Raw genomic sequence first — 23,199 nt, 5'->3', positions numbered from 1 at the left:
TCGGTGAAAATTTTGTTCTACGATTTTTCAAACCGAAGAATAATCATATGTATGTTTTTTTTTATTCTTCTTTCCCTATCTTTCTCTCTCTCTCTCTCTCTCTTCGACAAAGATATTTATTGTTTTTTATTTTTGTTTTTTTGTTTTTTTTTTCTACGCAATTCCTGTTTGCTCGTTTGTTTTTTGGAAAAAAAATTTGTCAAACCTTTCTTATACGAATTTAAACGTACAGCGAACGTTTGTTTTCACGTTTTTTCAAAACGGAGAAATTTTTTGTTCTCCTCTTTCTCTCTCTCTCTCTCTCTCTCTCTCTCTCTCTCTCTCTCTCTCTCTCTCTCTTTTATGGAAACGTTTGACGAAAGAGAAATAAAAGCAACGACAAACAAAAAGAGTGAAAAATAAGAAGATTCGCGATACGGCCGGTGAAATTCCTGGCTACAAAATGGTTGAGGAGAATCGAGAGAAATAAATTCGCGAACGGGGGATCAAACGATATTGCAAAATCTTTCTTCTCGGGGACCGCTGACTCGGTCATTCTCTTTCAGGCTACCATAACCGTGAAATTAGCCTCTCCGATTTCCTTATGCGTACTGTATACACCCGAGGAAGATGATCGATTCTCTTCGGCGATTATTCCGCCTCCGTTAACCCGCTGCATTTATATTACTAGGTATATTCGCACAGGGTGAGCGATATTAAACAAGACCGAATTCCCGAACGTGTGTTACATTCGTTTGCAAAACGATAAAATTAATTATCCGCTGTTACAGATTTTATTTATTTATTTTTTTTTTTTTTTGTATATATTTTATGTTCTTATTTATTTATTTATTTATTTTGCAAACGCTCGCCTCGTTTATCGTCATTGAATTTTTCGCGATCGAAATTCTTCGCGTTTCTGAAAAGAAAAAAACGGAGGAAAAAAAAAAAAATAAAATAAAAGAAAACCTCCCTACGGTTCTCCCTGCCTGCGTAGGTACAAGATAATTTAGAACTTTGCGACGTATGTTACAATAAACGGCGATCAGTCACATCAGCCAAATCCTCGTCTAACGCTCTAATATCGCGGTATGACCAACCGATATAACACACATTTTACTTACCCACAGTCGCTGCTAGGCAGAGATCCATTTGTCTTTTTGAGAAGTTTATAAAAAAATAAAGAAAGAATGAAAAAACAAAAAAAAAACAAAAACAAATTCGTTTGGAGAGACAGTGATTGACGCGGAACGAGTCGTCTAACGGTACGACGATACATGTGTATTACATATACGTACATGTATGTATACACGTATTGCAGGAGAGAATAGATATACGGATAATACACTGGGAAAAATTTCATTTTTTATAAGAATTGGAAAAATTCAGTAAAACAAGTATCGTTAAAAAAATTCTTCGAATATTGTTGGAATTCCGAAAAACGAGGCACGCCTAACAATTTTGCGCTATCGTCGATCCTTTTTTTGTTTATCGCAACGGAAAATCAGTTTCCGAGGTTTACTCTACGTTTTTAGCTAAACAAGGCTTTAACGTCAATTTATTCTTGCACAGGCGTTAAGTTTCCGCGACAATTGCAAGAAAATCTAGTAACAGCGATCGTGATGAGTAAGAATAGCAACGGATACCAGACTTTCCGGTAACGGATAGAAAACTAATTTTCATTTTCATACCTAGAATAATATTTTTCGATTGTGATGAAAAATGAAAATATTTAAAGGACCGAATGGTAACCGGAAATAAAAATTTCGCTCAGTGTAGGATAATTCTGTGAGGGAGGAATAAGGAAAGGAGGAGAGGTAGGGGGAAAAAACGAATTGAAATTGAGAAGAGAAGTGTAGAAAAAAAATTACCAATAAGAAATCAACTCCAGCTTTTGTATATACAATACATATATATACGATGACATTAAACTTATGCCTACACATAATAATAATAATTTATACTAATGCGCGACGTTTCTTCGTCAAAGGATTCGAAATGATCTCTCTTACGCTTCTCTCTGTCTCTCTCTCTCTCTCTCTCTCGATCTTTCTCTTTTCATTTCTTCATCCACCTTTATCCATCTCCGTTTTAAACGATGACAGCATTGCACGTTTTAATTTTTTGCCATCATGCTCGCGACGTTTACAAATCGACTAATTGTAATAACGACGACTAGGTTCGGTTTATACACGTCTGTAGATCGGGTAATTAGGGGCAATAGGTGAAGAGAAATTAGAGTCTGATAGAAATTCTTTAGCGCATGTATATCGTGTAATGTAAAGATCTAACCTGACGACGAATGGATTATATAATTAGTGAATAATTGAATAATTTATGTGAGAAGAGATAAAATGTACCTTGGTTTTTCACAATTTAAAAAAAAAAAAAATAAGACGCGTTGTGGCAGTTTCTTTTTTTTTTTTTTTCTACCGGAAATTCATCCGTCATCAATCTTTCATTGTTGTCCGAATTAGATTTTCGCGTCTTTTAAGATCTGAAATTTTGTTCCTTCCGTCAAACAGCCGTTCTAATTTTTTACCCCCCCCCACTCCCACACTAAACTTCTTATCAAATAGTCCGAGACTCGAACCGCACCTGGATCGTCGTATTAAAGGAGGGTACACGAGAACGAGGGGGGAGGACACCTGGTGCACAGCCTAGATCTCCGACTTTTTTCGGACTGCACCTGCAATAGCCGTCAACCCTTTATTCTCGGCCAAGTGCCCCAAAGAGGGACGCGGACGTAGTTTTGTCCGGATCTCTCGGCCGTCTCGTCGAGTACGAACGAGAAAATCCAGTTCTCACACCGAGAGAAATTTTTATTTCCGCCTACCGCTCGGTCCTTAAACTATTTTCATTTTTTTACCACGATCGACAAAATATACTTCTAGGTGGAAAATGAAAATTAGTTTCAGAGACTCAGACTCCGCTGAGTTTCTTGATATCGTTACTTTAATATTTTTTATTTTTTCTTGCCTCAACACGAATTCCAGAACGCGTGTAAGTTATTCAGTTTGTAGGAAAATTTTGTGGGGACTTGCGATTGGGCGTTTTTTTTCTTGTTTTTTCTTTTTTGTTTTTTTTTTTTTTTTTTTTTGGAAAAACGAAGTTACGCCTCGCTATCCAATCATTGAACGAATCTCGAAGCTGAAAAATGAACACGAACTTAAATTACACATAAAATAATTTTTTTTTCTCACAAAATGAATAAATTTTGATTCTATACATCGAATAATAACAAAAATCTTCGGTCGCTACTTATAACGAAAGAAAAAAATTTCTTTTCTCATCAGTTACGTGGAAGAAACGAAAATTTGACGTCTAGAATCCGTGTTCGAAATTCGTGTTGACCGGTGTTATTAGGATGAAAATCAGGCAATTTAGAAGAAGCAGATTTTTTTTTATTCAAAAATACATTCATGATAGAAAAAAAATCCATATAATCGGTTGATCCGTATAGAGAATATGATCTTCGCGAATGCAACGAGCTTTATTATTAGCGATTGAAATTGAACAAACCAAAGGATTTTAGCACGAAAAAAAGGTGCTTGAGCCGAATGTATAACTCGATAAAAAGTCGTCAAGCTAAGAAAAGAAATTATTTTCGATTTACTTGAGTGTGGAAAAGAAAAAATAAAAAATTTCCAACACGAACCATATTAAATAATCAACCTTGCGTGTAAAGTGTCAAAATTTCGATCTAAATTCGTTTCTGTACTTGGAAGAAAATAAAAAAAAAATAAATAAATAAATAAAAAAATAAAAAAAATTTCTCTCAAGGGAGTAAATCTTCCAACAAGTTAGTACCGAAATAAATTTTTTTTTCATCACCAAACGCAGAACTTATAATATCAATTTTCCGACTTCTCGACTCAAAAATTTCTTTCGATTTTTTTTTTTTTTTCTTTTTTTTCCACCCAAACTCCGCGCAACTATTTTTTTTTTTACATGCACGCAACGCACGTGTTTCCTAGCGGCTGATGGAAATGACGATAATCGTTTTTGCCGGGTAATATTTATACGTATACTTATAATATCGAAAGTCAGTCGTCTCACGCACAAGTTTGCCAAAGAATTTTGCGTCTTACGTTCGTGTTTCTCTCTCTCTCTCTCTCTCTCTCTCTCTCTCTCTCTCTCTCTCTCTCTGCGTGCGTTTGCGTATACACTGCATGTATACCTATTTATATCGTCAGGGTTTTATTTATTCGAATGATCCGATCGAAGGTTGCTGCTGCTGCTTGCCTATTTTACACCCCCTCCCCTCCTCTCCTCCTCCTCCTCCTCCTCCTCTCACCCCCCCTCGGCGAATTAGAGAGATACCTGAAAAATTTACGGCGATACAGGCAATATTAACTCAACTTTGGACGGTTTAAATTTGATTTTTTATTTTTTTTTCCATTCGTTTTATACATACGTGCATCTATATATATATATATATATATATATATATACATATATTATATATTGTTACAAAGGGTGAAATCACCCGTCTCACCCCCCTTTTACTGATCTAATAGTCATCATAGATAATAAGGTTGCTGCGTCAACCAACTTGTTTCAGACTTTAAACTAGAAACACGTTCTCTGCTATTAAAGCTTTTCGATAACATTTTATCTGCGCCTTTAATTTGACTCACTAAATAAGCCCACGAATCGATATTTATTTTGCAACGTCTCGAAACGTTACAATATATTAATGCGTGTATTTCTATCCGCCTAACAGGTAGGTCGATATTTACCCTTGACTTCTTTTCCAACTCGGTGATATGTGTTTTTTTCTTGTTTTTCTTTATTTATATATTATGCACATGCATATTGTAAATTAATGTCCCGACGTTACATTAAAATTCTATTTCTATAAATCGCGTGTTGTAAATAATTTGTCATTGATCTCATTTCGCGCGATGATTCGACTCTTGATTCTCAAATTTCAATCCTTACTTTTGATGTTTCCAGTATCATATAACGATTACTGTAATCAACTCAAACTATTTTGTCAGCACGAATTTGTCTCTACGCATCTTTACTCTATCCCATATTTTTTCTTTCATCTTATTCTCTCTCTCTCTCTCTCTCTCTCTCTCTCTTTCCTTCTCGCGTTTCTTCTCACACTTTTTTTTGTACGAAATATTTGATCGACGATAGAATTTGTCAAAGATGGAGGTTGAAAAAATAAAAAATTGACGCATTCGCCCAAATGAATTGTTACGTCGACAATCCTTTCTCCTTACAACTAAATTACCGATTTTCTCAATCTCTTCTCCAATTTCGTCTATATGAAATATCGAGGCTGCTGCGTAGGTGACGATCGACCGATCAAACTATCACCGTAATCGTGTATCCTTCGACGTTTCCTTTCTTCTCTGCTACTTTATCTCCGCTCATTCTCGTTCCAATATCCATCATACGCATGCCTCGACGAGTTTCGTACGCGTCATACATTTTATGCACGTACACATGTATACGAATATATCTTCATAAGCACGGGCGTTAGTTAAACGCAAGCTGACGACGACAGTGCGAGTTTTTGTAAAACTAGGTCATGGCTCTGGCGAGCCTTCTCTAGGCCTAACGGCCAAAACCATATGACGCGATGTGTGTATAAGTGTTATTTGTAGTTTAACAGCCTCGCATTTTTACACAGACACTAACAAATACCTTGAGCACGCTTATCCTCCCTGTCTATTCCTAAGATGCGCTCCGTTCCAAATTCCTCTTTTTTTTAGGGGGGGGGATAGGGACGCGGCAAACGTGCATAGAAACTTACACGCCTGTGCCTTAACTAGTTGAGATGAAAACCCGCGAATCAGCCTTCGACCGTTTAAAAAGATGAAATAGAAGATGTGAGAAAAAATATAAATAATATATGAACAAAAATCTAAGCCAATCGATATAGTTCAAGGCGATTAGATTCGTTCTCGTGATACTTTGTCATATTTTGTCTAATTTTATGACTATATTCGTTACCTGTGTTTTGTTTTCTCTCTCTCTCTCTTTGAATAATCAGCGATCTACGATTATTTCAAATTCGTTCGGTGACGTGGTTTGAATAAAAAAAAAAAAAAAAAAGATTTCCGTGCCAACAAATTGTTAAGCTCAATTATCTGAGGAACGAAGACAGCGAAATAATCGATTCGATTCAAACGTAAGCTTCGATATAATCCTCCTGGGAAATTTTCACAATCGAAGAGAGTATTTTTTTTTTTTTTTTTAATCAACAAAATTAGTCCGACTATTAATGAACAATATGGATATATATATATATATATATATATATATATATATATAAATAAGGGTGTGTTAGTTTGACTTTTTTTTTCATTTTTCTGCTCCTACTTTCCGAGTCACTAGGTGATGTCAAGAAAAAAGACATCCAGCGTAGTAAAAAAAATGTTCCCTCAAGTTTAAGTGGATACGGAACTTCTTTTTTCTTTGTTTTCAATTTATATAAGTCGCAAAAAGAAAAAATAAACTATTTTTCGGTCTCTAGTATATAATAGTATATAATATACCGGGACAATATCTTGAAACTTGAAAATGATCCGCGCATGCGCGAGTTTCTTTATCGGCTGTTCTCGCAGGCTGGCCAACCCGAGTTTTCAGCCGTCGAACTGTTTCTGCCGGCGATGTGTTCTATACGAATTTTCGAGGTTAGAATCTCGAATAATTTAGGCAGCGACTCGGAAAGGTTTGGAAAGCATTCGTCGTCGGGTCGGAAGGTTGATTCTTCGAAGAACGGTCGGAATTCTCAACGCTTGTGCTCTTTGAAAATTCAAACGTAGACATTTTGCGTAGGTTGGCCCGCCTGCGTCGCGGACAAGAATATCGCCGCGTGAAGATTTCGCCGACCAATGAGATTTAATTATTTGGCGCATGCGCGGTTCATTTTCAAGTTCCAAGATAGTGTCCCGGTATATATATACAGTATATATAATTTTATGTATGTATATATTATATTACATAAATATACGCGAGGTTGGTTTTAAGGAGGAGGAAAGCGGCGGTCGGTGTGAGACGTTTGCGATCACTTGTTGCGCGATTAGGAAGCGAGATGGCGAAGTTATCTCACATCTCGAATGTCTCAACTTTCCGCTTTGCCCAGGAAAACCGCTGCCGTTGCCGTTGCTGATGCCTGAGCCAAACAATCGTGGGATACATTTGCAACGTTTAAAAATATACCCAACCAGTAGTCTCTTCGGTTTATACGAAAATAACCTGCGCGTATACATATATTTTTAACAATTATATATACGCAACAAACTTTTGTACATGCAAATCTTCCGATCCATGTAAAACTAATAACTTATCTATACGCGAAGATTTTATACGTGCTTACTAAAATGTACGTGCGTAAGTAATTTCATAATTTAAAAAAAAATTTTTTTTTTTGCACATCATTATTCTAATTTTTATCAACATTTTCTCGCCAATCCGGTTTGTAATTTAGTAACATAAGAAAACTGATTTTTCGGTTTTATAATTTGAATATTTACTTTCTTGTCGAATTGTTGATGATTGCGAATTTAATGACTCACTGAAATTTTTTAATAATTAATTTTTTCGAATTCCACGTGTGATTTTTTCGTTCGATGTAAAGTTTATTCGTACAATCTTAGATTTTTAGAGCGAGTTGGAGAATAACATTTTTCCTGTTACGCGTGTATCTTGCAACTTATGGTGCAACTTTTGAAAACGCTTGTTATAATTGCGCTAATTTGTTTCGAAGATAAGTTTTCTGAAATTCTGAAAATGCTTTTCCCTAACTTGTCATTGCTTTTTCTTTTAATCCTCGAATAAGTCAGTATGAAAAGAGAAACAAAGTACAAACGATAAAACAACGCGAAACGAGAATTCGCACATCCGATCATTTCTTACGACTTTTTCGGACATCGCAGCTGCAATTTTACCACCAAATGTGCTACAGAAGCTTAAAACCTTTAAATCTCTATACTTCGATTTTACCCATTTTCCGATCAATCAATAGCTTCTTTAAAATTCACACCGAATTAATCAAATCCAGAAGCAACTGATTTTCTCCGCATGCTGATATCGTTAAATTTTCCGCCATCGTGCGTAATTTTCCGGGTAGGTAGTTTCAAAAATTTTCCAAAAATCGTCAAATCTTGCGAATATCTAACTATCCAACTCGTCGATATATCACACCTGCAATATTACATAAACAATCCGCAAATGGGTATTCATCGATTCTTTCGTCCTCGTGCAAAAACCATTTCAAAATTGTTCGAAAAAAAAAAAAAAAAAGAAAAAAACATTGAACAAAAATTCGCCACATCGAGTCATCCCTTCTAAAATTCAGGCAAAACGATCGAATTCCTTATTTCTAAAAAAACAAAACTACACGTTAAATTGTTCAAAAATTTCAAAAAAAACAAAAAGAAACAAAAAACTTCACCGCATCGCGTGATTTTCCTTCCAAAAGTTTTGAAAAAAAAAAAAAAAAAAAACCAAAATCAAGTCTCGCGTCCCTCAAAAATTAAAACCGCACCGCGCGACGCCGCTGTAAATTTTGAGAAAAACAAAAAAATAAATAAATTAACAAAATAAAAAATAAACAAGTTTCTCCGTCCTCTCCCTTCTCTGTAAAAAAAAAAAAAAAAAAGCGTGATGCGCTTTCAATCGGGGGTTGGCTGCAGGCTGGAAGGGGGAACTCTCTCCTCTCTCTCCTCTCTCTCCTCTCTTCCCTCTCTCGTTTCTCTCTCTCTCTCTCTCTCGTTCGCGATTTCTCCTCACGGCTAGGCGACTCGACTCGGGGGGCCGGGGGCGGATTGCCGCGGCACGAGGCACGAGGCACGAGGCAGGTATGAGGCGGCAGAAACGGTTGGCTGTGGCTGCCTGCCTGCCTGCCTGCCTGCCTGGCTGGGTCTAATTCTGGTGACTGCGTTCGCCCCGCGATCAATACGCGCCGCCCGCGTTCGCCTATGCACGTCACTGCCACTGCGCCACCCACCCCCAACCCCCCAACCCCCTCGCTCTAGGCCAGAGGCGATAATATTCGAAAGAAGCGAAGAAGGAGAGACAAAGAAAAAAACCATAAAAAGAAAAACAAAAAAAAAATTAGGAAATCTCCTCCTCCCTTCGACGGTTCGGAAGTGAAAGAAGAATTGCGAAACATGAGTACGATATGTTCGCGAACAATTTGCGAATAGAATGGAAATTGTTGTGCACTTTGATATTTTTATGTGCCAACTTCGGAAAATTATCGATGTCGCGAAATTTTCTTTTATCGGTGTTAATATTGATCATCGAATAATCGCGATCGTGACGGTTTGAAACAATATTTTTATCGCAGATCGCGGTAAATGTTTTGCAAAAGTTTTGGAAGTTGATTTCCGAATTTTAAAATGTTTCGTTTTTACGGTTCAGAGAATTAAAAGAAACAATTTCGAAACAGGAAACGACGTTTTGATCGCGAAGTTTTTTTAACGCGTCGTACGGTAATTATCGAATAATCGTGATGTCTTGTTATTGAAAGATATTTTTTACTGCAATCGATTTTTTAAAGTAACCTGCGTGTGAACATTTCTAAAATTTCAGTGAAAAATCTTTTTTAATTTACTTATATACACAACCCTTTCGAATATTTATATAAATCGAGGTTTGATCTTATAATTTGGAAGCTTCTGAAGAGAGCTTGTATTTTTTAAAAGCTTGTAGTTTATACTTGTTATATTTGAAAATAACGACGAAACATTTTCACTGGATTTTAACACCAAGCTTTTCGAACAAGGAAAACTTGCTGAATTACGTTGAATTCGCTGTTTCTTTGAATCGTGGATATGTCGATAGATCTTGATTATCGAACGGATTTGAAAGACTTGAAATTGAGAAGTGTGCGAACTGTACTTAGATTTCGCTGTAACAATTTTTAATTCGTGCGTTAAATTTCGTTGCCCCGAACCACGTTTATTCAAATAATCAGTTGTTTTTCAAATATTATGCGAGTTACGGAAAAATGGATGAAAATGTTTCAGTGCTATTTTTATATTTATTCTCGTTTTTGATTTTTTTTTTTTTTACCACGCGAATATTTATTCAAAATTAATTGAAATACAAATTCCGAAAATCATCAGTGAAATTTGCCCGTGTATAAGAAGAATACATTTTTTGTATCTCGATTTATTTTCTTGCCTTGATCAAGAAAAATACAATCCACGATTTTTGTACAAAATCATCGCCATTATCTGTACTTTGGCACACGTACCGTCAAATTTCCCGCGCATTAGCTTATCGAAACGAGTTCGAAAGAACGTACGTAATTATATAAAAAAAAAAACAAAAAAAAATGAAAATTTGACAGGTGGTGAGAAAGAAGTAATTAAAAAATAATTCACACGCCAACGGAGCAAGATTTTGGTAACAGTGAATTTTATTTTCCATTAGTATACATTGATCAACTCGACTCTCCGACTATTCGTCGTGAACGAAAAACGAATAGAGAAATAGAGTAAGGAGAGTTTCTCTGTTCGGTTTTGCGCGTTCGTTGAGCGATTAATTAACCATTCGCAAATGGTATAACAACGTGCACGTATACAAAACATCGAATCTAGACGCGTGCATAGGAAACGATAGCGACGGCCTGTCGATACAAGGTGAATTATTTAGTGACCCGAATTCGTGAGTATCGTTCGTTGGTCGATCGGCCGGGGAGTGAAAAACCGGGGGAATATCATCGGTTGCAACGATCCTCTTCGCAATCGGGTGAAGAGGCGAAGCACAAAGCTCGTTACACCGAATAACGCGCATGTGTCATGGCGACTTCCTCGCAAACCGGGCTATGCATAAATTTTGTATAACGGCACTTGTACGGTAATTTATTTTAATTCCAAATGAAAAAAATCGTTCCATTTTCAACAATGGGATAATGATATTCAATAGATTTTTGCCCGACTGTTAGGTACCGGAATTGGAAGAGAAAATTGTCCAATTTCTCACAATTCGTTTTTACACACTGAGAGACATTTTTAGTTCCGGTTACCGCTCGGTCCCTAACTATTTTCATTTTTTATCACAATCGGAAAATATACTTCTAGGTAGAAAATGAAAATTAGTTTTCTAGCCGTTACCGGAAAATCTGGTATCCGTTGCTATTCTCTCTCATTACGATCACTCTTGCTATATTTTCTTGCAACTGTTGCGAAAATTTAACGCTTGTGCAGCGATGAATTGACGTTAAAGCTTTGTTTAACTAATAAAGTAGAGTAATCCCCAGAAACTGATTTTGCGTTGCAATAACCAAAAAAGGATCGACGAATTCCAACAATATTCAAACAGTTTTTTTAACAATACCTGTTTTATTCAATTTTTCTAGCTACTGTAACAAATGAAATTTTCCCCACAAATGCAACTTTCTCATCCCCGAATTATTATTTTTTTTTTTATTTACATTCTTGTCAAAATGATGAAGAAAATTGCCAGTGTAGACAGATTAATTTTTCTTTCTTATGATCGGGAATCCAGTTTATTTGAAGTAAACATTATTTTTCTCCAATTTCAAACACACTTTACGTTCGTATAAATTTACAGAATTAATATAAAATCAACTACGAACGATTTTTTCCGCCCAGTTCGATAACGAGGTTGGAATTTGATGGAAATTTTCGAATATTCGGCGGAGATTACAAACCGCGTTTTGCTCTACTAGGGTGCAGGTTACGCAATGGAAGGAGAAGCGGATCGATTTCTGCGTGCGGTGCATCGTTGAAAGAGGAATGATTAACTCGCTGACAAGTATTCCGTACACTGAGAAAAATTTCATTTGTTAGGGTAACTATAAAAAGTTTAGTAAGACGGGTATCGTTAAAAAACAAACTGTTTGAATATCGTTGGAATTACGAAAAACGAGATACTCGTAACCATTTTGCGCTATCGTCGATCCTTTTTTAGTTATCGCAACGCAAAATCAGTTTCCGAGGTTAACTCTACTTTTTTTTAGTCAAACAAGGCTTTAACGTAAATTTATTCTTGCACGAGCGTTAAATTTTCGCAACAATTGCAAGAAAATACGGCAACAGTGATCGTAATGCGAAAGAATAGTAACGGATACTAGACTTTCCGGCTCACCAGCTCTCAAGATAGAAAACTAATTTTCACTTTCCACCTAGAACTATATTTTTCGCTTATTTTAAAAAATGAAAATATTTAAAGACCCGAGCGGTAACCGGCACTAAAAATTTCCCTCAGTCCAACCGAGATATTCGGCAGAAGGGACGAAAAAAAGAATAAACATGCGTAATTCGATAAAGCACGATTTTCTTTTTTTTTTTTTTTTTTGTTCTCGTAACGATAATTACCCGCAAATAAATGACATCTGTTTTTCCTTTCGTTCCCTCTTCTCTCTTCATCCGTTACCTGGATTTTTTTCAACGCCGTGTAATACGGCGATATATTCGCCCTTGTATGCTGCACCGTTCCATGCGTATAATACACGTATCGTATATTGCCATGCGCGTAATGCCTCCAGACACGCACGTCCGATGCGAATGTACGCACGTGCATGAATTTACGTACATGCATGCGTGTGTGTGTATTAAATACATGAGGGATACGCGTGTTTGTGAATTTGCGGGTGTCTGCGTGTCTATAAAGGGAGACAAAGGGTAAAGTGAACTTTCCGAACACGCGCTTTATCGATTTCTATATAGGTATATATATATATACATTATACATACATTATATATACATACATACATATATATATATATATAATGCATGTACACGGTTACGTCGCATTTCGAGTGTACGTTTTGTTGTTGTCATTATTATTATATACGTGCTTCGTTTCCGATCATTAGACTGCGGGTTAATAATCAAAACTTGTTGGTAACGAAATTGTACGAATCGATTTTCGTGAATTTTTAATCACCGGATATGAATCTGGCTCCAACATTTCTCCGAGCTTTTCGTTCTGGTTCCTTTGTGTTGAACGGGTTTCGAAATTGTTGCGGAAAAACGAAACTAGGCAGTATATTGAATGTCTGCAACTTTGGAATGCGAGGTGATGGGGATTTCTGAAAAAAGCTTGCAAGTACAGCTTGAAAATTTGGATGGAATGTGACATTTTTTTACGAATCTCGTAGCAATTTTTATTCTTGAATTTTTAGTCTCTAGTCCGATAGAGATGCAAAAAGAGTGTTTAATAATGAAAATAAAATATATGTACTAAAACCGTTTTTCTCACGTTTATCGAGAAGCTGTAACTTTGGGAAAAAATGTGCTCAAGACTTTAAAACCAATTGAACACGGTTTGTGAAAAAAAAAAATTCTCAGAACTGTTTTTATTTTTTATTTTACCAAGAAACTAGACGCGTCAGAGACTTTTTTCAGTCAGACTCGAATTCCGCCACAAAAGTTTTTTGAGTTTCATTTCTGGTGATTGAAAAACATAATATGAAAATCACGGTGTTTGTAAATATTTTCTGACAAAAAATAATTCGCATCTGATTTTACAGATCGTTTGCATTCACTGCGGGATACAATATTCTCAATTATAAAATCAATGAAACTTTGGCATTAAAATTCGAACATTTCTGTAAAAATCATCCAACTACCGATCCTTCAAATATCTTCATGACACACTCTGCGAGTATACAAGTTTTCGAGACAAATGTGCGTTTATTTGAAGTATTCGTCGAATTCGCCAAGTAAAAAATAACGATATAAACTATATTTTTTACTATAAATGTATCGGGTTCTCACTGATTCTACAGCGAATTCTGCATTTTTGCCAGGTATATTTTACCAAAAAAAACGAAAAAAAAAAAACCAGACGCGTGCTTCTTTTCTCTCCGGTGTTGAAAAGAAAAATTTTTAGTTCCGGTTACCGCTCGGTCCTTGACTATTTTCATTTTTTACCACGATCGAAAAATGTAATTCCAGGTAGAAAATGAAAATTAGTTTTTTGGGCTGTTACCGGAAAGTCTGGTATCCGTTACTGTTCTTTCTCATTGCGATCGCTGTTGCTATATTTTCTCGCGACTGTTGCGAAAATTGAACGCTAGTGCAAGAATAAATTAACGTTAAATCCTTGTTTGACTAAAAAAAGTATAGTAAACCTCGGAAACTGATTTTGCGTCGCAATAATCAAAAAAGGATCGACGATATCGCAAAATGGTTAGGCGTGCCTCGTTTATCGTAATTCCAGCGATATTCAGACAGTTTTTTTTTTTTCAACGATACCTGTTTTACTAAATTTTTCTAGCTGCTGTAGCGAATGGAAATTTTTTTCTCATCGAACAAGCGAGAGAGCAGCGAAATAGGTAAAGATTTTAGCGACCTTGTTGAAACCTGCGGCCCTGAGCAGAGCGTTAATTGTCGAGCCGAGGATGTACTTTTACCTCGAGAGAATGTGCGTGCGGGGTTCTCGACGCACAATGCGTAACTCTATATCGCCGAGTTGTCCCCCGATCTCTCGAGCCTCGCCTCTTCCTTACGCACATGCATCCATCCATCCACCATCCGCCATCCTCCATTCGCTGGAGAACAAAGCCGTTGGTTCCTTGGTTCGCAGCCAGCGATCCATCCATCCATCCATCCATCCATCCATCCATTCGTTCCTGCCTACCTGCCCATGCCGCAGGTTTGAAACACGCACGGTGCATTGTGGGTCTGAGTGTGCGTGCGTGCGTGCATCACGCACATACGAAAATTGTTTCCCTCTTCCTCCGCTAGAGGCACCACTTTCCGGAAGAAGAGGAACCCGCAATCGATATCCCCGGATATGCGTTTGCGGATTTTCCACGAGGTCTGCGTAATTCCTCCTCTTCCTCCTCCTCCTCCTCCTCCTCCTCCTCCTCTGCCTCCTCCTCATCCTCCCCTTCGCTCTCTTGGCTGCACCCCGACGCAAACCCTCCAAAAATCCCGAGGGCTCGTTTCATCGCAGAGCGCGATGTTACAGCAGCTGTCAGGGAAATATTCAGCTAAAGGATAACCCGGATACGTAGGAGAGGATTTAATGAGGATGGGACGGGAAATTTTCATCGAGGGTTTAATTCGAGGGACTTGCGTATCGTTCGAATTTTACATTCGCGATTAGTTTCAACAACGCGTTTCTAAACTCGAAGAAATTTCCAAATAGTCCGGAAGTACAGTTGAACGCGTTAATTCCTCGACGATTTTAATCGCGGTCGAACGCTCGGCGTCCATGCGCCTGAATCATTTTCATCTCTTAGTCCTATCACAGTTTATTTACAACTTAAAATCATCTTTCTCACTTCGTATAACCCCAAATACCCCCGAGTAACAAGTTTCGCCCAGAATCATGGAATTTTTATAGTTTTTTTTTTTTTTTTTGATCTTACAGCCGCCATCTTGGATTTAGAAATTATCAAATTCCTACTTCAGATTCGTGTTCAGCTGTGCAAAAAAAAAAAAAAAAAAAATTCCCGAGTAACAAAATTCACGCCAATATATTGAGCTTGAAAGGGTTGACTTGTTTTCGGTCTAAAAGAAAATTCGATTTCAATTCTACACGAATTATGCGACGATGCGATGCATTTTCTCACGTCAGCTGCGTCGCCATTAATTGTCACATAATTCGTATAGAATTGAATTCGAATATTCTTTCGGACCGAAAACAAGTTAGCCGGAAACTTGAGGTGTTTACATATTTTATTGTACATATGATTTCTTTTACGTAAATTTAATAGATTTTTTCTTTTTTTTTTTTTTACCAGCGACCACCTAATTTACGTAAAATTGATCGAAGGTTTGGAAAATTTCGCCAAGACAGAATTTGAACAACGACGCGTGTCGACAACAGCCGATAAATTATGGTTTTTGTTTGTTGTTTATTTTTTTTTTTATTTCTGACTTCCACTCGCAGGTTGTTTGACTTGACCTAGCTAGTATTTCAGGGTTATTACATCACGCATCGTCATATATTGTAGAAATAGACCCACTTGCTATAATGCAAGGCGGTATATGCGAATGCACGCTATCTGCGGACCTGACGGATTTCCGGTTTCCTCGAACGTTTAAGCAAGCGAGTAAAAAGATAAGAACAAATATTATGCGCGTGTGTTTGATCGCGTGCATGCGCGTAATATAAACACACGGCCGTGTATTTATTACATGGACGAAGTGAGATATGTGGGAAACACGGAATATATGATAAAATCAGAAGATACTTATTACGCTTATTGCCACGGAAAGATAGAAACGAAATAAAAACTATAAGTGGAACTTGAAACTCGGAGGTTGTACACAACTGAGACGCGGAGTTTTTTTTTTCTTTTTTTTTTTTTTCAATACCTCTGACGATGCAGTCGCCTGAGAAATATCCTTCTATACACTTGGACGTATGATTATGGAAGAGATGAAAATCAAGCACAGGCAAGTAATACTCGAAAAGCATTCGTTTCACGGTTTGTGTCGTAAAATTTTAGAATATCCTAAAGAAGAAGGAGAATAAAGAAAAAAAAAAAAAAGATGAAAGAACCCCGCGAAATCGGTTTAGAATGAAAATAAATCCACGTTATAATTGAACATGGGTCGAAAAATTTTCCGACACAACCGAAGGTGCTGAGAATTTTTAATCATCTTTCACCAAAAATCGAAACCTAGTTTCAAAAACGTGTCGTATATAAACAGAGTATCGTTAATTTCCACCGGTTGTAGTTTATTATTTATTTTTTTTTTTGTTTTCCTCTCTTCTTCATCGGGTCAAAAACATCTCGCGAACAAAATTTGCTTGGGGTAGGATGTGGTTCGAGGTGTTAAGGTCGTCTCGTGTGTACTTTCGTAAGAAAGAAAGACAGAAGGGAGAAGGGTGCAAACAGAGCGAGTGAGAAACATCCCGCAGGATCATTACTCTTGATCACTCCCGTCACTCTTTCTCTCTCTCTCTCTCTCTCTCTCTCTCTCTCTCTCTCTCTCTCTCTCTCTCTCTCTCTCTCACTCTTTCTCTGTTTCTTTCCCTCTCTGGAGCGGCGGTAGGACGGGGGCGGAGGTGGAGGATTTGTTTGGGAGTTTGACGTCTGCAGAATTCTGGGTTACTTGGACCAGCCGAAGGGACCCCGTTGCGCAGGTTATGGTCACCCCGGTCGTCGGGGTGCCGAGAAACCAGGTGGGGGTGGCTGGGCGATCCACCCCGTCTTCAGATCGGAGCAGCGCCCTTGATTTCCTTTTTTTTTTTTTTTTTCTTTACTTTTCTCCGTCAAATTTGCCCCTTTTCGTTACCTCAATGTTTTCATTATTTTCCTACCGCGAAGTTGTGCCAGTTTTTTTTTTTTTTTTTTTTGAAAATTTCGTCAAGGTTACTCGAGCCGTTCAACCCCCTGGAATTTTTTCCCAAACTTTCGGTGTGCCTGAGATTTTTCGTCGAGCTTTTCCCTCTCGGGAGGCTTAGAATTTTTATTCCGTCATTTAAGTCTCGGAGATACGAGGGTAATTCGTCGTGGTTCTTAGGCTTTTTGAACAGTTATTCTCGAAAGTTTGACTTTCGTCAATGTCATCCGTGAGCCTTACGACTTCCAATTTCTTCACTTTCATAAGTCGTATATATCACTTTCTCTTATCTCTTTCAGCCTTTGCGATTAGTTTCTTAATTCTCCTTTCAAACTTGTCAATTTTATTTCCTTCAAACTTTCGTGTTTTTTTCTTTTCCATCCTTTCACTTCCTCCCAAGTTTTGGATATCTTTAATACTTTCCCTGCAATTTTTCATACTTATTCATCCGTTTTATTCGTCCCTGTTTCGAATATTTCAACACTTTTTTTTCCATTCCCTTCTTACAATTATTATTTTGTTTTAATTATTCTCGTACTTGTTTCACCAACTCGGCCGGATTATCATCTCGTTGTTTGTCATCCCGTGTCGTACGACGCGACGAGAAAAATCCCTGAAAAAATCAGCGAGCTCCTTTTTGTCTCATCCTGTATTTTCTACGGTGTTACGCCGGTGCAGACGTTGTACATATACATATATATATATATATACACCGCGATGACTAGGCGCCATTGGATTAAATGGGTCAAGGGCCCCCTGCGACCGTTACACGCATCGCTTCCCTATTTCCTCCGGATATATTTTTCTCTTCCCCTTATACACTTTCTATTTCACCCGTTCTCGTTTCACCAGCGAAAAACAAAAAAAAAAAAAAAAAAAGTACAGAAAAAATAGCAAATCGTCGCGCCAAATTTTGACGCCTTTTCTTTTCATGTATAATATTATAACAACGTATGCATACGTTCGTCTCGAAACGTTGTTGTCAGTGTTACGTTTTTATTCCTTTTTTCCACGGAACTCCCCCTTCGCCAAACTGATTGAACAAAATTAAAACGAGATCCTTGTAATTTCGAAATATTCCAGAATTACGAAAAGTAATCGCAAGTTTCGTAAAATCTGTTGGAAGAAAAAAAAAGAAAAAAAAAAAAAACTCGAAGTCAAGTCGTAAAGTGTCACCAAATGAACACAACGTAATCACTTGACGAATATACCCATATTATATAGTGACATTACTCTGCGTGGAATTTGAAAATCGTGATGAAATAACGTAATCGCGTGCGAAAAGGAGCTAATGACCTGACGAGACAAGAAAAAGAAAAATTCACACACACGCATAGCCAAGATAAAAATAAGCAAAAAGAAGAGAGAAAACAAAAAAAAAAAGAAAGAAACAAATAAAAAAAACATATCCAAAGATAAATCTCGCAACGTAAAAAGGAACGATTTTCCGTTGTAACGTTTTCAACTTCCCTGCGATTTGCATCGTTCATTCGAAGGGCGAAAGGTTGGGATAGGGCGGGGAAAAGCGAGTGATAACGGTTCTTCCTCCTCTTTCTATTCTCAACAAACCCTGCACCTTCAATCCAACGAAACTCTAACTCTGTAACCTAACCTAACCTAACACCACCAATCTTATCCATTTGTTTGTTTGGCGCCGAGCGTTAAGTCGCGCCCGCGGGTATAATTTATATATCTACGGACGAGCCAGCGGCAAAGGGTCGCGGGGGCGTAGATGAGGGCCTCGGAGGGGGTGGTCAGGCGTCAGGCGGGGAGAAGAGAGAGAGGTAGAGAAAAAAAAAACAGAAAAAGAAAAAAGGAACAGAGCCGCGGAGGCGGAGGCGTCGCGGCGGCGAAGGGTGGAAGGGGCGTCAGGGGAAAGGGGCAGGGCGGGAGGCCGCAGACCTTGGTGGGCTCTTTCGTAAGTTGACCTTCTTCCGCGACGTCGGGGCTTTTCCCCTTCCATGTTACACACACACACGCACATATATATATACGTACATTAACCTACACCGCACGCTTGCGTCGTCGTTGCGCGCTATGTTCGCATTTTTACGTGTAACGTGGGTATGCGTATGCATGCGCTTGCGCGCGTGTGCGTGTATAGGTGACGGTGATATACTTCGAGGTTGAACTTCTATGCCGGTGCTGTTTGCGGCGGCCCTCAAAACGCCGACGCGACGCGACGCCACGCAGCGCGATGCGGCATCCGAACTTACACACGACGCTTGTCGTCTTTAAGGGACATGGACCACTGACGTAAGCTCGTAACTTCTCCGCTTCCACTCGATGACCTTCGCGCGAAACATCGTCCTACTACGCGGTGATATTGCATATGTCGGGTTGTTCTTTAGCGGAAATGTTACCGCCTCGGCTATCTAACGTTTGGTGAATTCGCCTGCATTTATGCAATTCGGATCACATTTGAACGGAATTCGTCTGAATTCGTGCAATTCAAAACTCATGCTGCAGATATCCGCCTATAGTTATGCTATTTAAGACAAATTTTATCGTATTACGCCTGCGGTTATGCAATTCAATACATATTTTATTGAAATACGCCTGCAGCTATGCAATTCAGACTGTATCTCGACTACAATCCGCCTGCAGCTATGCAATTTAAGATGCATATTACAGAAATGCACTCCCGGTTGTCAGCGTTGCGGCGGATTATTGTCATAAATCTAGGCAGACTTACCGATTTAATCTTGTTGAATAAAGTTAAATCGTCTATTTGATATTTCTACGAAATAATTCGCAATGCGTTGAGCTGTTAACAAAAAACTAAAATAGGACATGTTGGGGATTCTGGTAGGTCTGTTTGTTTTATGCATTTTCTTCCTTTTTCTCGATGGAATTTCGCGGAAATCGCTATTATACCTGCAGGGCTTCGTCTTTGGTTAGCGGACATGGTCATAGTCATGGTCATGGTCGGGATCGTAGTCACGTTCATGGTCAGAGATGGAAAACGAAACGCGAACAGCAAAGAAATTAGTTTATTATGGAAAAATATTGTAATAACGACGATGCTGCAGGTTCGTAAACCATGGAGCAGTTTCATATTTATTGCCTCAAGGATACCTTCATGGTTTTCTTATGCATATTACAGGTGTATTACACATGAAATATTTTCAACCGATGAAAGCCCTTGACTTTTCGAACGGTGTCCTCGATTCCATTTGGTATTAGGCCACGCATCGCGATTGATGAAACTGATTAACGCGTAGATTATTTCATCCATCCCTGTGTAAATTAAAACCGTTTGCCGCAGTTTTGTAATCAATGCCACAAACGTCTCTATAACCGCATATATTTATGGTCCCGTGAAAGATTTGCAACTTAAAAATTTGGCAAATATTTTTACCACGAAATTTCGCTACCGATTAAAAATCTTGCAATCACCTTACACGTATAATCAACGAATTTATTCAACGATTCGTTAAATCGCTGTGTCGATTTCCGAAAGCTTGACATCGGCGTTCAAGCATAACAAGAATCTTCCTTACTCGCTGCAGCGTTTTTCAACACGACGAGAACGTAGACTTTTTTAAATCGGCGAACATGACGCGGGTAAACCTGATCGTAGATAAATACTAATGTCCATTTTTTTTTTTTTTTTTTTTTTCCTTTTTTGCAAATAAAACGCAGCGTGTCGAGTAGCTGAAAACAGGTGCGTGAATAGGCATAAATTTCTGTCATATACTACAAGTCGTATAGAACTCTGCCCGCTCTTGGGCGTTTGAATCGTAACGTGACTCGGTATAAAATAAAACGATTCTGGATGGGGGGAATAAACGGGAGGAGAACGACGAGGGAGGGCGGGAAACGAGGGGGAGGAAGAAATCTGTCGTTTCTCTCTCTCTCTCTCTCTCTCTCTCTCTCTCTCTCTCTCTCTCTCTCTCTCTCTCTCTCTCTCTCTCTCTCTCTCTCTCTCTCTGTGCGTACGTGTGTGCGTCTGCACGGTTGTGCACGGGCCTTTATCGGCGGTGACCTAATCGAGTTAGAAGGAAGTGAATTAGTTAGCGTTGTATACGAGCCTGATGGCCTTGCACGCGCCGAGAAGCCATTGGCCTGCGCAACCGAGGCTGCAGCGGTAGAAGGAGGCCCCAGGCTAACCCAATGAAATTTTATTTATACGTACGTCTATACATTCACACGCACACACACGCACGCACACGCACTCGAATGCAATCGGCTCGATAACAACCGCGCAAACACTCGTCGACGTTTCATTAAACGTCCCCGCACGTGGATTATTAAATCATGCTGCAACTCTCGTTACAAATTTATTGCAAACTCCCGGACAGACGATATATTTCATTGATATTTGAACTCGAATGGGAAATCTGCCGCTGATTTGCGATATATTTTTTTTTTTTTTTTTTTTTTTTTTTACGCGATTGCATCGTTTTTCTGAAAAATTTAGCGACAGTCGTTTGGCAATTTGCGAATTGAACCGTGCCGCGTGTCGCTGCGAGGTAAAACTTTGGTAAAACTGTAAAGTAAAAAAGGCGATTTTCATTGAAAACAAAATTGCCAAATTTTTTAACGCAAGGTGAAAAATAACGAACAACAGCGTTACCTGGGTAAACTCATAAACCAATAAAATCAGTTTGATTTTTTCGATCTCCGATGACCCAGCGAAATTAATTACAAACGTCACAGCAAAGATAAACCGCGAACGGCATGGTTTTTAATATGTTTCATTGAAATTTTTAGAAAATGTTCTTGAAACGCTACTCCACAATACCGTAATCGGCTAATTTAAAATACATTGCCTGTATCTTGTGAATAAAATGTTTAAAAAAGCGTCTTTTTTTTTTTTCACCGAATCAACGATACTCCCCCCCCCCCCCCCCCCTTAAGTACGAACAAACGTCTGAACATTTTTCACGCGTTACACCATGGATTTTCGATAACGTAGAAAAACCACGGATCGAGGAATATCCCCGTAGGGGTGGGGGCGGGGAGGGGTAATTTTATCGTTCAAAAAATTGATCCATTTCGTACGGCGTTTTTCAGGAAAGAAGCTCAAGTGTCCATTCTGCGAGCGGCTCTACGGTTACGAGACGAATCTTAGGGCACACATACGGCAGCGTCATCAGGGTATAAGAGTGCCATGTCCATTCTGTTCGAGGACATTTACAAGGAACAACACGGTCCGACGTCACATCGCGAGGGAACACAAAACCGAGCTGAGTCTAAAGGCTTACCAACAATCGAACGCGGCTACGCAGTAGCCGATGCTCGCCGAGAAGAAGGCGGCTTTCTAAGGAGCCGAATTACGGGGAGGAGGACGGGGGATGGGGATGGGGTTGAGGATGAGGTACCGCAGACCGTTGTTGGAAATTAATTATATCACATTATGTTACGCCCGATTATTCACCCATACGTGCATCCATCCATCCATCCATCCATCCATCCACCGGCCGACGCACCCCCACCCTCCCAATCCAAAAAACCTGTGTAAACAACCCCAAACTGTTGGACCTGCCCAAAAAATTCACCCAACGAACGCAACGCGAAACTATGCGTCGAGAGGATTCGTTAATTCGCTTAGCGTTTTTACCCTGACAATTGATTGTATTCGACACGTGCGTGCACGTACGACGTGAGCGATTGTTCGAACGCATGCTGCTGACACGTCGCGTTACGTCGTCGAACTGTCCGAGCGAAAGAGGAGAACGGGGATGATACGCGAAGACGGAAGAAGACGGTGACGAGAGAAAATTGTTGATGAGAAAAAAAAAAAAAAAAAAAACAGCAAACAAACAAACGCAAAACAAAAAAAAAATAAATCAATAAAAAACACCAACACAGACAAAACGGAGACATCTGTGTATAAATATGTGTGTGTGTATAAATATATATACATATATATATACGCATTAATGTGTTGCATGTAGAATATAGATACATGTATACATACACATACTATTGCACATGTCACGCAGTATGCTAAACTGCCAACTTCGT

The 23,199-nt window shown here is 38.6% G+C and overlaps 1 protein-coding gene across 1 annotated transcript in view; it reads left to right on the top strand.

Moving 5' to 3' along the window:
- The window catches only part of LOC124178406 (zinc finger protein chinmo), an 88,819-nt gene extending 65,858 nt beyond the window's left edge, over nt 1-22,961 (top strand). Inside the window, exon 7 of the mRNA XM_046561695.1 lies at nt 22,246-22,961. Within this exon, the coding sequence (XP_046417651.1) occupies nt 22,246-22,463 (218 nt within the window). The 3' untranslated portion in view covers nt 22,464-22,961. The remainder of the gene's footprint in view (nt 1-22,245) is intronic.
- The last annotated feature ends 238 nt before the right edge of the window (nt 22,962-23,199 follow it).

The sequence above is a fragment of the Neodiprion fabricii genome, chromosome 3 (assembly GCF_021155785.1).
Source record: "Neodiprion fabricii isolate iyNeoFabr1 chromosome 3, iyNeoFabr1.1, whole genome shotgun sequence".
NCBI lineage: Eukaryota > Metazoa > Arthropoda > Insecta > Hymenoptera > Diprionidae > Neodiprion > Neodiprion fabricii.
The sequence above is the reverse complement of the archived record's forward strand: the minus strand, read 5'-3'. Positions and strand labels throughout refer to the sequence as shown.